The following is a 13,895-nucleotide window of genomic DNA, read 5'->3' on the forward strand; positions in this document are numbered from 1 at the left end:
TTACTACCATCTTTTAAGAGATCCAGACACGATATATATAAGCTTCATAACGATGATATTAAATTGAATTGTATTGCAATTTCAAACAGAAATAAGCTATGGGCATTGGAAAAGAAGGTAGAATCCCTAAGAATGAAAAACACTGGAGTTACTGGGTTCCCCTCCCCAAAAAAAAAAAAAACTAATGATATGACAAAAATTAACTGCTATAGTTGAACAGAGAGGAAAAAAAAATATTTGTCTATTCTCATTTGCAAATCATACCGGAAGCCATCACCTAAAAACTTTCACCCCTAAATTTCAGAAAGGTGGGGAAAAGAGAAAAAAGAAGTGGCATTCAAATACTCTCCATTAAAACCAGCTGAAGACTATTATTCATGATAGCAGTAATTACCTTCTTGCACCCCCATATAGCAAAAAACAGCTTTCCCCTCACACAGAACACCTCCCCCCCACCAACTTACATAGCATCCAGCATTTGAACACAAACTTTTTTAAGCTTTTTCTATGAGAAGAGACTTGTGTCTGAAGGGTAGACAGGCAAATAAACCCATGACAACAGCACCTCTCTGGAAACATTCATCAAGCAGAATTCTACTAGAACTAAGCTTACATGTTCTAATATTGCATTAGCACAAGTACAGCTATTTTTCATAACCCAGAAGACTTAGGGTTTGTAGTGTTTGTTAAGTATTAACAGATTACACAGAAATAGCAACAGAATTTTGATCTGTAATCAGTTAACAAACTGGAGGCATGAAACTTTGCAAACTACATAACATTTACATCTATGTAAACGTATCTATGCTTCAAAACGGTATTAAGTAGGTTTACAACTGTTGCTCTCAATGGCAATATCAAGAGTGCTGGGGTATTGCCCAACAATAACACACTTAACGCAAAAAAGCATGCACTCTTATTAAATAGGAATCTTAAGCAGAATTTTACTTTAAAAGCAGTACTAAGTCTGAAGTATTTTATTGCTCTACCTGGGCAATAAAGCGATTAGAGTTCAACGACAATCATGGAGAGCTTGCAGAGAACATACCAGCAGAGACAATGTCACAAACAGTACTCCTAAACCTTTGGCAGGATTTTCAAGTGCTACCAAATTAATAACGAAAGTACATGCAGAAAAACATTACACTAGTAAAATTAAAGAAAAAAGTCTCACCTCGCACCCCTCAATTCCTTCAGAACACCTAACCATTCAGCTTCTGAAGGCTTTACATTTCTATCTAGATTTTTTTTTTTTGCTGGGGGGAGGGTGGGGCAATACTTAAAAAATAATTTCCCTTGATAACAACCAGTGAGATAGGAGAAGAATAAAATAAAAATCTAAGAATAAAACATTCCTCATGCAGTGAAAATGCTACTTCAACTAAAGGGTATCTTTTGACATGCCATTTCCTTTAGCAAAATCACTCACGACCTTTTAAGTGGCTTGAGAATGATCTAGCATCAGGGAGAAGGGGGAAAGAAAAAAAAAAAAAAAAGAGGACCAAGACTTTTCTGATGTGCTTCCTTTTGCTTAGGTGATTTTCAGCGTGAATCGAGCTTAAGTGAGTTTTAACACGTATGAGTCTTGTCCCCTGTAAGAGACTTAAAGCCGTAGAACTATAATGACAGACTGCACAGCTACCAAAGACAGAGCAGGTAGCTCAAATGAGAAGAAATTATGGTTTAGGAGATATAGAGCGTAAAAGAAAGAAAAGGAACCCCGAGATGTTAAAAACTACAGCACTCACAACAGAAGATTTCAGTTAAAGACAATCCACTACTTCAATATCTCCGTTTTCAGCTGAAATAGGGGAAATATTCTGAAACATTACAGAAAATTATGAAAGCATACATTCTCTGTTCCTGAAAGTTCATACGGTGTAACTCAGCAACCATGAAAACTAGAGGACACGAAAAGATATTTCCTTGGAGGAGGGGAGAACATAGATAATATCTAAAGAGAAACATTCTTTGATGAACAAGCTATTTTATTTACTGTTTTTCATTTTTAAGCTCACCTACAATCCTGCCTCACCTACAGGAGAGGCACTGGAAGTATATTCAATTCTTTGTAAGTATTATGAAGGATCTTCTGTTCTTTATTAAATCAAAAATACACACAGATTTATATAAAAAGTATATGAGACATGACAAGGAGAACCTTGACCCGGGCACTTTGTTTTCCTGTTTAGTTAATAGGCAATCATCTCATTCTCCTGAATTAGTACAAATGGGTGCAAACCTACACCCACTTTTACCCAAGCATTTACAAATATTTTTAAAGCCTAATAACATAACACAGATGCTCTCCTTCAAATATCTTAGTCAGAAAGGAGAAAAATTTTCACTCCCTTAGAAGATTATTAGAATTTCCTATCCATTTGAAGTACATTTACAGGATTCCATACAGCAGTTTATAGATAGTGAAATAAAATGCCTTCAGCCTAAAGACCACTTCCACATCCACCATGTAGAAAAAGACCTACAACATTTCCACCTATTTAAAGAACACTAGTATTATTTGGCTATGCAAACAACTGCAGAAAATAGTTGCATATAAAAAATAATATGGAAAAACCAACACCCCTACTCCCTGACACACACACTCAGAGTAGCTGGAGACTGCACACCGAAGAAAGACAAACCAGAGCTCTTTACACCTGAGCTCCAGGATTTTTTCAACCTTTGCCAATATTCTTAAACATATAGCCTGGGCAGAATTTTTTCAGACTAAAGAACTGGAAACGAAGCTACTACTTCCGACGATGATGATAGAATCAACTGATCAGGTATACTTTTAAACCAAAACGAGTCACAGTGAAGAAACACTACTTATCAAAATGCCTGTACTTGGTGCTAAAAGCTTATATAATCTTACAATTTTGATCATAAAAACCAAAAGCTTACTGTTGAATGTATTTATTTTTAGACCTACAGCAGGACTGCAGATACCCCAAAATTTTAGGTGAGTAGAAAATACTTTAATAATTGTTAAATACCGGAACATTTAATGTGTAATACTAGAAAAACCACCAAAACAATGTCATTAACATGAGAAGCGGCCCGAATTGCAGCCAGTTTCCTGCTCATTTAGCAAAGATTAATTCCATCTTCACAGGCAAGAGAAACACTAATTTTGCCTCACCGAGAACGACCGGAGCAAGAAATGCTAAAGAAAAGACAGCTTTTGTTGCTTAACCGTCCTTTGTAATAAGTAAGATAGGTAATGTCAACAAGATTTTTTTTTTGCTCTAGGCAAAAAGATCTTAATAGAAGGACGTGGAAGGGAGGGACAGACGCAAAGAGCAGATGGCACCAAGTCTTTCAGAAACTGTCAGTGAGGGAGGGGGGAAAAGTTTCCCTACAGAAAATATTCACAAATTAAGAGGAACGTTGCTCCAGTGACTTAAAAATCAGGTATTAGGAAAAGATGAGAGGCATGTCTTCCACTGCAAGACAAAACCGTCAGAAGAAATCATGTTTTGTTTCATGAGAGGAATAAATGATATACCTTAATAAAAAAAACCCAAGCCTCTGTCTGGCCTTAACCTGCTCTGTTATTTATCTGGTTAAAACAGAAAGGATTTTTTTCAGTTTATTTCTGGCAGCGCTCGCCTTTTCACAGCACATTTAGCACACACGGAATTGATCAATACCACTACAGACATAAGACTAGACTATCCATTTACTAACCACAAGAAAATGTCCTGTTCAGCAAAATCCTGTACATTATAACACTGAAATTTTAAAAGGCATTGTTATACGGATCTCATTACTGCCTTACACCAGTTACACTGAAAAGCTGAGCACTTGTCTGCTAGCCTTCCTTTGCACACTGTGCAAGAACGCTAAAAAGCGTACCTAAACCTACACGGAGGACTATATACACATTCAAAGTGTAAGCAAAAAGTGCCAGGCTTGAACACATATTAGATCAGTTACACAGCTCATAATAGGCATTTTGTGAAGCTGATGGAGCTTCAAACAGAAACGTACCAACAGTTCCCCCAACCACTGGTTGCTACCGTAACCATTTTCCTCCTAAAGAAGCCTGGGGAAGTCCTCACACCCCGCTGGCTTCTCAGGACTTGGAGTTGGCGTTTAAAACCCAACTTCTGCTGTTTTAAAGAGAAAAGTAGTAGCTTTTTTTTTTTTCTGCATCACGAGGTAGTGAGGCACTGAGTAGCAAAATACAAAACGTTACAAATTGTTTAGAAACTGAAAGTCTGCCTTTTCAGCCTAATTCTGTGCATACATCTATACGTGTACGCACACCTCTCTATCATTAAAGGACGTGCCTATTTTAAACTAATGAAGCATTAATGAAGGTTGCCATTCACCAGTGAATGGTCTGGAGTAAGAGATCTAATTGAAGTTAAGAGTATTTCAGCTGGGTTATTCTTATTTAAAAAAAAACGCCATGAAACACTAATAATTGCATTGCCAGATTACAGTATGTGACACTAGGTGGTTATGCCTCCACATTTGTTCCACACAACTGATCTGAAATCCAAGCGCTGCACGCATTTTAAGTGCTTATGTTATACATTTTTAAGAATAACGATGAAAACAGCTTCTGCCTTCACAATCACTGCTATCCCCAAACACTTGTCATTTGAAAAATAAAAGATTTCTCCTCATTCATACTAATGGACAAAGTTACCAAAGCTTTCAAATGCTGACCCCAAAGCCTTATGTTTGAAGCAACAAAACCAAGAACGTTCACTTACCTGAAGAACAAGAGATAAGAAAAACAGCGAACGCCAACTTAGTAGCAGCTCCCATTTTCCAATGCTGTTAAAACATTTAAGTGACTTTAAGTATCCAGTTTCCTCGGTCCTGCAAGCTGGAAAATCTCCCTTCTTGCTGAACCGTTATAAAGCAATCTATAGCAACATTTCTGCAGCAGATAACGTTCATAAAACAGTAAAATCAGATTTCTTTAGACACTGACGATCTCCCTCCAGCTCTTTCTAGCAAGAATCCGGGTTGAGGGATGGATATATTTGGAACTGTGTTTCAAAACACACGTGTCATTTGGCTTCTGTACAAACGGTGGCAAAATTTAATTCATAAAAGTATGCTACGAATCCACTTTAAAAAAAAAGTCAACAATTAAGCCGCTGGCCACGACGAAGTCTCTGAGGACGCTCCAACTCTGCTTTTCCACATCAAGCTCGGCGAAGCATCCCTCGTGGGTGCTGAGTGTCGGGGAATCGTATCGAAATCGGTCAACACGACGTTTTCGTCCTGCTCCCCTTATACAACATGTAGTGTTTGGGAGAAAAGTAGCTCCATTTCAGTTTCAACCCTCAAATGCCTCCGGGTGAAGGGAGGGAGTTTTGTCAGTTTCTTGATGAAAAGCTACCTTTAAAAAAGCAAGCCACCAAGCTACACGTGGGCAACGCTTCGGTTTTCTTTAATAATGCTGAGGGATTTAGCGCAGCCCCGACGAGGAAAAGGGGAGAAACAACAGTTTGGTTAACAAACAAACCTTCGGGCTTCCTGAAAAGTAGCAAATCTCGAGTCCTGCCGCCAGTCAGGAAGAGCCGCACATCTCCCCTCCTCTCCCCTGTCCGTCCAACACCAGCACTCCCGAATCCCAGCAAGATTTCAAATTCTTCTAAGAGACTTCCATCCCCTCCCCCCCAAGAGGCTATATTTGGTATTTAAACAGAGAAGAGCGACCGGAAAAAAAAAATATTAAAAAAAAATGCAGTATCCAGCCGCTGGGGAGGAGGGTGATATATTCTTTGTGGCAAATCCTTCTTCCTTCCTCGACTGCCGGTGCTTCTCGGAGGACTGGGCTCCCGGGGAGGCGAGGGGGCCGCGGGGAGGATGCGGCGGTGGCCGGGCCGGCGGCAGGTCGCCTTCTCCCTCCCCTCACGCCGGCTGGCGCCTCTCCTGCTCCGCTCTAACTCCTCACCGACACATCTCCTCCCCGCCGCACCTCCCGCTGCTCAAACGGAGACCCCAGACAGTCCACACCACACACCCCCCTCCCCAATCCAGTTCTTTTTTCTTTTTTTTTTCTTTTTCCTTTTAGGAGAAAGGAATAAGCAATAGCAGGGGTGGAAAGGAAAAGCCTGCCGGGCTCCTGCTGCCGCCTCCCCGTGCCTCCCACACGGCGCACCGGGCCGGCCCCGGCTAGAGAGCGGCGGGGGGAGCGATCCCCTCGTCCCCTTCTCCCCTAACTCTGACCCCGGCTCACTCCCGGCTCCGAGGAAGCCGCTGCCGAACGCAACTCTCTCGTCTCCCGGGCGGCGGAGGCAGGGCGGCTGAGACCAACTTTGTCCCTCCAGGAGTGCAGTTTAGGGGTTGGCGAGGAGAAAAGGCCGAGCCCAGGGGTTTTCTCAGGGCGGCGGCGGCGGCCAGAGCCCTCTCTAGCGTCTCCCGAGTCCAGCCGGCAGCTCGGAACAGCCCTCCGTACCCTGCTGCTTCTGCTGCTCCCCTGTGGTAATCTCATATCTACCCATTCACTTGTGTGGCGTGGAGAACGGACCCAAGATGGCGGCGCCCGGGCGATTGTTTTTGTTTCCTCTCCGCCTCCCCCTCCCCCACCCTCCCCTCCTTCCCCACCAGCGCGGCGGCCGCGCGCCGCCCCGGATTGACAGCCGCGCTGCCCACTCACGACCCGGCGCCGCGCCGCCTGGCCCCGCCCCGCCCCACCCTCCCTCAGCAGGCTCCGCCCCTACCTGCCCGCGCGCGCCGCCTCATAGGGGGCGCGCACACGCGCGACTCCGCGTCTCTCCCCTCCGTCCTGCTCCGCCCCGCTGGGCGAAGGTCGGTGGGGGCTGGGTTGCGTCGCCTCCTCGCCCTCGGTAAGGCGGCGGGGGGGGTCCCCGCCCTGAGGAGGCCGTCCTGCCCGGCCGGCCGGCAGGTGTGAAGAATGGGCTGCGGCGCCCGTCCGCACCTGCTGGCTGCGTCCGGCCTTGCTGGCGCCAGGGGAGGAGAGTTGGCGCCGCCCGGTCCCCCTCATTCCCCCCCTACCCTGGTATTATTAATTCACCTTCGTGGGGCTCGTGCTTGGTGTTGGGGGAGCTGACCGCGGCCCTCTTCAGGTGACAAAGGGCTGTAAGGGGAAAGAAAACTACCCTAAAAGCCGCGGTGAGGCCTCTATCTCGGCCCCCCGGCCTTGGGATGGCGCTGCTGCTTCCTCAGGGGAGTCGGTAGGGTTAGTACCTCTCCCTGGTGGGAGATGGGGCTTGTGGTGGTCCCCACTGCAGGTGTGCTCCTCAGGGCAGTGGCTGCTGCCGCCACAACATCCAGAGAGTGTTTTATAGCCTTTGCTTTCAGACGCTGCCACACCAAGGTAGTATGTTAATAGGTGGTTGTACCTACACAGTGTATCACGTGCAGTTAATTAGTTTTGTGCTGGTCGCCCTGAAGAACAGAGTGCTCTGCTCGCATGGTGGCCACGCTTCCTGCCTCTGGCAGCTCGCTTAGCCTTCCTCCAAATCACAACAAACTTCTGTTTCCTATCATTGTTTGTCCTTTGGCTGCTGCAGGCCAGCGGCTTGCAGTATTTATTTGCAGTGAGATAGCCCTTAGAAGTTCCTGAGAAGGGGACAACACTACATTGTTTTATGTGCTGTGCGAGAGCAGAACAAACCGTCTGTGCTACAGAACGGGGGTATAAAGCAGCACATGTGCTTTGTTTGCAACAGGGGAGGGAGAAAGAAGGAAGGATGAATAGTTTCTAGTGTTCCCACCTTTTGGGGAAGATGTGTGTGTTGGTGGTACTTTGTGTTTTTCTACATAAAACACTTGTACTATGTTATCCCCTTAAGGACAGCAGTTCTGCTCCTTCATGCATTTGGTAAGGCTCCCTATGCTTTTTTTTTTTAATGGATGCCATAAAATAGGTTACCTGTCTCTGAATGAAAAGGAAGACCTGTCTCTTAGGTCTAGTGATCAATGTGGGAAGGCATTAATGCTGGCCTTTAATTTCTGTATTTTTATAAAGGGCTGTGTTTGCATAGGCAAGAAGTACCAAGTTCCTGAAAACTGGTTATGTTGTTTACTAACCATAGATGTGTATTGAGTGATTCCAGATAACTTCCTCTTCAGGCTGCTTGATGGCATGGTCTAAGTTTTTTGGTGGTGTGAATACTTAGGTGGGACTAGGTTGGAAGGAATATTATGGATAAGATATTTCATGTATGTGAATATACAGCCAAGTCAAGGCTGAGTAATGTTGCCAAGCTCTCTGAGCTGTGCTAATTCACTGATCAACAGAGGTGTTCAGTAACTAGAGCTGGTGAGCGCTTGGATTCAGACATGAAGAAACATAGCTATTTCAGTCTGTTTATATTGAGGTGTCTGCTAGAGTTCTTAATCAGGATTTGGGCATCCTTGGTGTTTCTATGTTGTGTTCAAACGTTTACCAACACAAAATTCATCCACTGACAATATTTTTGATGATTTGAAAGATCCAAGAAGCAAAACAAAATGTATGGGATTGTGCACATCTAGAAGCATCAAGACATGTGGCAACACTTTTTATACCATCTTTTATCCAAGTATTTCAGAATGATTTACAAGCATTAATTAATGTAAGTATTACAACACTCCTACTTAATCTGTAGTTTTTAATATTCTTCAATAGCAGAATATTTAAACGTGACCTGTTCTGCAGGTTGTATTTTCACTTGGCTCAGCTTCTTCAAAATGCTCGTCATGTTGCCACATGAGTAGGAAATTATAGCTAAAAATATTGCTATTGTACAAGTGTGTGTGAATATATATATAGATACACTTCCCATTGTAGGTATTTGGCTTTTTTTTTTACTGACAGAATGTAAATTATCATCCATATTTGTATTTTACTCATTATTCTTAATAAAAGTAGAATAAATATGTTATCTATATAACAGCATTTTCGTGAACGTCATAGTAAAGAGGTGTCTCTTACTCAAGTAGCTTTTTATTCTTAAGCATGGGTGGTTTTTTTGCTTGCAGGATCCCTTGAGCAGAGTAAAGCCTTGTGGCCATACAGGAAATATTACAAAAACAGTAACAGTATAGGGTTAGTCTTGGCAATCGTGTTTTTATCAGGACTACAGGAATTACAAATGAAGCACGTCTTTCTGTCTTTTCCTTCCCAGTTTTGAGGCCTAATGGGACCAGGGCAAATGGTATATGAATTAGGATGACTAGTGGTAACTAGGGTCAGGGAGCCTGCTCAGACTTTCATACCACTCCAGAAGCATGGTGTTATTATAGGAGTCAGTCTGTTTTCAACCCCACTGGTGCTGCAGATAAACCCTGCATCCTTTGTAGAGCTACCTAATGTAGCGTTTCAAAAGAAATAAGGAAAGGTACGAATATGCTCATTTTTGGTATGGAAACACTAAACCCCAGTTTTGTTGCATGGATGCAGCCCCTTAATATTGGTTCAGTTATGTCATTATAAGCACAATATCAATAGAGCTATAGCTGCATTAGAGATTTGCTCCCATTTAATTACATTTTTAAAAACTAAGTTAGATAGCTTGGTGCAAATAATGTACAGACCTTAGCAGAAATTGCCTGTCGTTTTTGTGAGGTACTTGATGCAAAATGCTTTAAGGGCTTTTGGCTTTCTTTAGGCTGTTGCTTGCATTGCTAGTAAAAGGATGAGTTTTATCCCAAGTAGACATAATAAATGTCAACACAGTTGCTGTCTCCTTTTTATTTTTAAATGTCCTCTTGTGTGCCTTTCTCATGTGAATTTTGGGGGTGTTTCCCTTTTCTACCTTTCTGCTTTTCATTTCTCTTTTCCTTTCACCTTAAACTCCAGATCTTTTTTTCCCTCTTCTAAGATCAATCTGTCCATGCATTTTTAATGAATCATTTACTGTGACATATGAGCACTGAAGATACAGTATCAGGGACTTAGGCATCTGCAGAGAGCTTCTGTGCCGGAGCAGCAGCAGCAAGATGAAATGGATGCGATCTTAGTTTCATTCTTTTGTTCATGTGGGATGGTACTTTGCCTAGAGGCAGCACAAATATAACTTTCCTTCTAGGGAATAATGAGAAGAATTAAAAATCAGCAATGTCTCGTTTTTCTCTTCAGAGCACTGCTAGGAATAGAGGATTTCAGCTGTGCCTTTGCTATTTCTACACTTACCACTGAATCAATACTGTTTACGCAGAAACAGCATTGTAGGTAAGAATCTATTGTGCAAGACTCATTCATAGTGTCTGTACAAGCACTTTTAAAATGTAGAGTGGGAAACATGGTGTTTATAATATCAGGAGTGACATCAACAGATATAACCCTTGTCATTATCTCATTAATCTTCTCTCGTGTTCTAAGTAATTCTTGTGTAAAACTCTGAAGGAAGAGAGAACAACTGTTCAGACACTGACCTTACATACCCAAAACAAAAATGACCAAACCAGCAAGAAATTAGTCTCTCTCAGGGATCTCCTCTTTACCAGCCAGCTTAGCTTTCCATGCTGTTGGAAAAGTGCAAATACTGGAGGAGAAACTAATTTTTTTAAAAAACTGGGAAAATAAGTGCATTAAAGTTATCTTTAATTTCATAAGAGTATGCATCACTTATGTGAAATTTGGAATATTTTAAAAGAGTTTTAATATAGACTTTCAATTTTAGTGCACTGGAGAGATCAATGAATTTACTACAAATTATTCATTAATTTGCATTTTTTACTCTGTTCCAAAACTATTGAGATACTTTACAGTTATATGGATAACACAGCTATAAAGCAAGAGAAAATGTAGAATTAATCAACCTTTTAAATGTTGATGAACTGAAATGAAATAAAAAACTTGCCTCTGGTGTGCTTTTGGATTGGGTCAGTATATACGTCCATCAATGTTTTCTCCTTTTATGCTTGTAATCAAACTTAAAAATTCTATATGCAGTTGTTGAATCCAGATGGTACCCACAAAGACAAAGCAAAATACATGCTGAAATCACAGCCCTGTTTTGGATTCAGGTATTTTGGTGTTTGGCTAAAGTGTGCTCATTTTATTCATGTGAGCAGTACTAATAACTACAGATTAATAGGATTTGGCCTGTATTGTGTTATGTAAAGCTATTTCTATAGTGAGTTTGTGTGACAAATTCCTTTTTAATGTAATCAGATGGAGCCTGTAGACCCACACTAAGAAGAATGTTTCCCTGCTTCAAGTTTGAAAACAAACACATAGATACACAAATTTACAGAAATTAACACAAGTACAATCTTCATCAAGTCACTTTCATTAAATGCTAGTTCTATACCAGTGGTTATGTTTCTTTTTTGATCTGCTGTACAGACTTTTGTTTCCTTAAAGTACTTGTGCAGAGATTCAAAAATATCTAACCTATTTTCTTGGAAGACAGAGTGATGTTTCTTTCTAGGATTTGCACTGTCTTGTCAGAAAAGATCATCCGACTAGTGCTTCCTGTTGCTTTCAGACACTACTTTGTCTCTTAGAGGCAGTTTGTTGTGTCACGGTTTTTTATTACTGTGGCATTTATCATGTATGATTTCATTAATACTTCATGGTAAAACTAAATTTTCTAAATACTGCACTATAGTTCTCACTTAAACTATACAATCCTTTTTATGAAGTGCCATGAAAAGTCCAAGATGAATTCTTAAAACCCTAATCCTATGAAAACAAGAAATAGGAGGGCAAAGTGGCCAAACACAGAGAGATTGTCAGATATTTAGAGTATTAAATTGTGCGCTCTTTAGAATTATTTTGTTAATATGACTTTTGGTTCTTTCGAAACAAGAAAAGTACTTGAATATGTAATTACTTATGATGTCATTCAAAATATATTAGAAGCTTTCTGTAATGACTGAAGAGTGGGAACAGGAGAGTTTTCCAAGCTGTGATACATGGTTTAAATTCAGAGTTTAATAACAAATATGTATTATTTTTGTTTAGCAGTATTAGAGGAGAACAAGAAAGTCAAATACACTGTCACAGGCAATGCTGCAAGTAAATGTAATGCATAAATATTTTTCATAAGCCAAAGGCATTTTACCAAAAGTGTACCCAAAGTCTTAATCTATTTCTTGGTATCAGAAACAATGGTGAAATGCCTAGTACTAGTGCCAGGTATACAACTTAAGTTCTAGAGAAAATTAGATGTGTTTTGCTCATTGAATCAAAATGAAACACATAGAAAAGTGTCCCCAGGGGTGGGGGTGGAGAATTTTAAGAGAGTGGGCTAGTTATCAGAGATGTGATGTGCAGTTTGGATTCAAGGTTTAGCAGGAAACTGCATGCATGCATAGTGTTTTTTAAAAGAACTGAAAACGGTGCTTGTCCTTTGAGTTTTCTTTTCAACCCTGAATCTTAAAATGTGAGTTCTTTTGTAGCAGGAAAGTTTATAGCTTGTTAATAGTCAACCAACTTATATTAAAAAGAAAAAAAGTTCCAAAGATTGAGCTGGAAACCTTAAAAATATGGCGTTTGGAAGGCTCTCTTGGAACAGGAAATTAGAAGGTCTCGATAGGTTAGTGAATTCCATTGTGATAATTGCAATTAGTAATGACCAGATGAGCCAGCCAGCTTACAAGTAGCCGAATGGTCATAGGCCAGGTTTTCAGGAAATATAGGAAACTTGAATTATCTATTAGTGAATTTTAGAGTTTTCTAGCAGAGATGAGTAGTGATAGTTAGATGAAGAAACGCTTTGAGAAGTGAATCAAAGGTTTGCAGATCTGAATGGAAGTTACCTGCCTGGAGGAAGAGGAGGAGAAGTGAGAGATCTTGGGTGAGACTACATGTTTACGGTCGTTTCTGAGTCTGTCCATCAGAGAGGTCCTGTTGTCACACTTCAGTAATTTAAAACCCACGTATGACATTCCTGGGAGTATTATTTGATTCATGTCAGACAAGATGCATGCTGGGGAAGATGAATGAGTACCAGTTTCTCGTTCAACAGATAGCTTAATGAGTGCTTCATGGTATTAATAAAGAACAATAATGGGAGGTGCACTTTTTGAAGATTCAGGTGGATTGGAGGATACTGGACCTTGAATATTAGTTACTGGTTTTGCTAAAACCCTGAGAAGTTGAGGCTCCAGAATGTTACTATCGGAAAAAGATGGCAACGGGGAGTCAAGTATGTATGAAAAAAATCTGCAGACACTAGTTTTGAAAATTGGTAATTTGGAATTTTAGAAAATAAATGTGAAAAATCCATGGTAATGAACAAGCTACTAATGATTTTGTGTTTTATTGTGGCTAATAACTGAAGAATGTAGAATTAACCCTTACAAATATATTATGTGTCAGAAGAAGTTGTCCTGCTTCAGGAGGCAGCAGTTATAGGCTAATAAAACCTTCCTGCACAGGAAAATGGTTGTAATAGGATTTGAGATGCACTTCGTTGAAAGAAATGTAGCCTCTGAAGCTCCCGTTGTTATCTGAATACTTGACTCAAGTAGCAAATAGTGATGGTTAGAATTCCCATTGTGAAAGAGAAACAGTTACATCTAATAAATACAGATATAGAGTAAAATTACAGAGGGAAGGGGAGCTCCCATAGTTTCTGTTTTATTTGTTGTGGATTGTATTTTTTGCAGCACAGTGAAATATTTCTAAATGATGGGTAGCAGGAAAATCTATTACATCAGTGCCTGAGCAATGAGATATGACAAAATTAAAGGTGAGAGCTGCTGTTGCCTCTCACTGCTTCATCTTAAACTGCATCTTCCTCAGGCCCGTGATAGTGTCTCACTTCTTTGATCCACTGAGTAAAAAGCACTGCTTTTTATTAAAGGTAGTTACAAAGAAACGTGGCGGGAATCCTGAGGAAGTCAGAAGTGTGACTCTGGGACAGTGTTGCCTAATGGATATGAATTGGTCTAAGTTGATGTGTTTTGTTTTCAGCCTGTAATCAGTGATTTAGGGATTTCATAGTTTCTGCACAGAATTT

The 13,895-nt window shown here is 40.8% G+C and overlaps 1 protein-coding gene and 1 long non-coding RNA gene across 4 annotated transcripts in view; one reads left to right on the forward strand and one right to left on the reverse strand.

Annotated features, from left to right (window-relative positions):
• Positions 1 to 6,555, reverse strand: part of ACVR2A (activin A receptor type 2A) — a 68,566-nt gene extending 62,011 nt beyond the window's left edge. For both annotated transcript variants that reach the window (XM_063340660.1, XM_063340659.1), the window contains exon 1: positions 4,731 to 6,555. In XM_063340660.1, the coding sequence (XP_063196730.1) occupies positions 4,731 to 4,785 (55 nt within the window). In that variant the 5' untranslated portion in view covers positions 4,786 to 6,555. The remainder of the gene's footprint in view (positions 1 to 4,730) is intronic.
• A 201-nt stretch (positions 6,556 to 6,756) lies between these two features.
• Positions 6,757 to 13,895, forward strand: part of LOC134518730 (uncharacterized) — a 28,510-nt gene continuing 21,371 nt past the window's right edge. Inside the window, exon 1 of one of the 2 annotated variants that reach the window (XR_010072043.1) lies at positions 6,757 to 6,821. This is a non-coding gene — a long non-coding RNA (uncharacterized LOC134518730). Of the gene's footprint in view, positions 6,822 to 10,059; positions 10,154 to 13,895 lie in introns of those variants that run through there. The other variant, XR_010072042.1, reaches the window with a different exon arrangement.

Source organism: Chroicocephalus ridibundus, chromosome 7, assembly GCF_963924245.1.
Source record: "Chroicocephalus ridibundus chromosome 7, bChrRid1.1, whole genome shotgun sequence".
In the NCBI taxonomy this organism is placed as follows: Eukaryota; Metazoa; Chordata; class Aves; order Charadriiformes; family Laridae; genus Chroicocephalus; species Chroicocephalus ridibundus.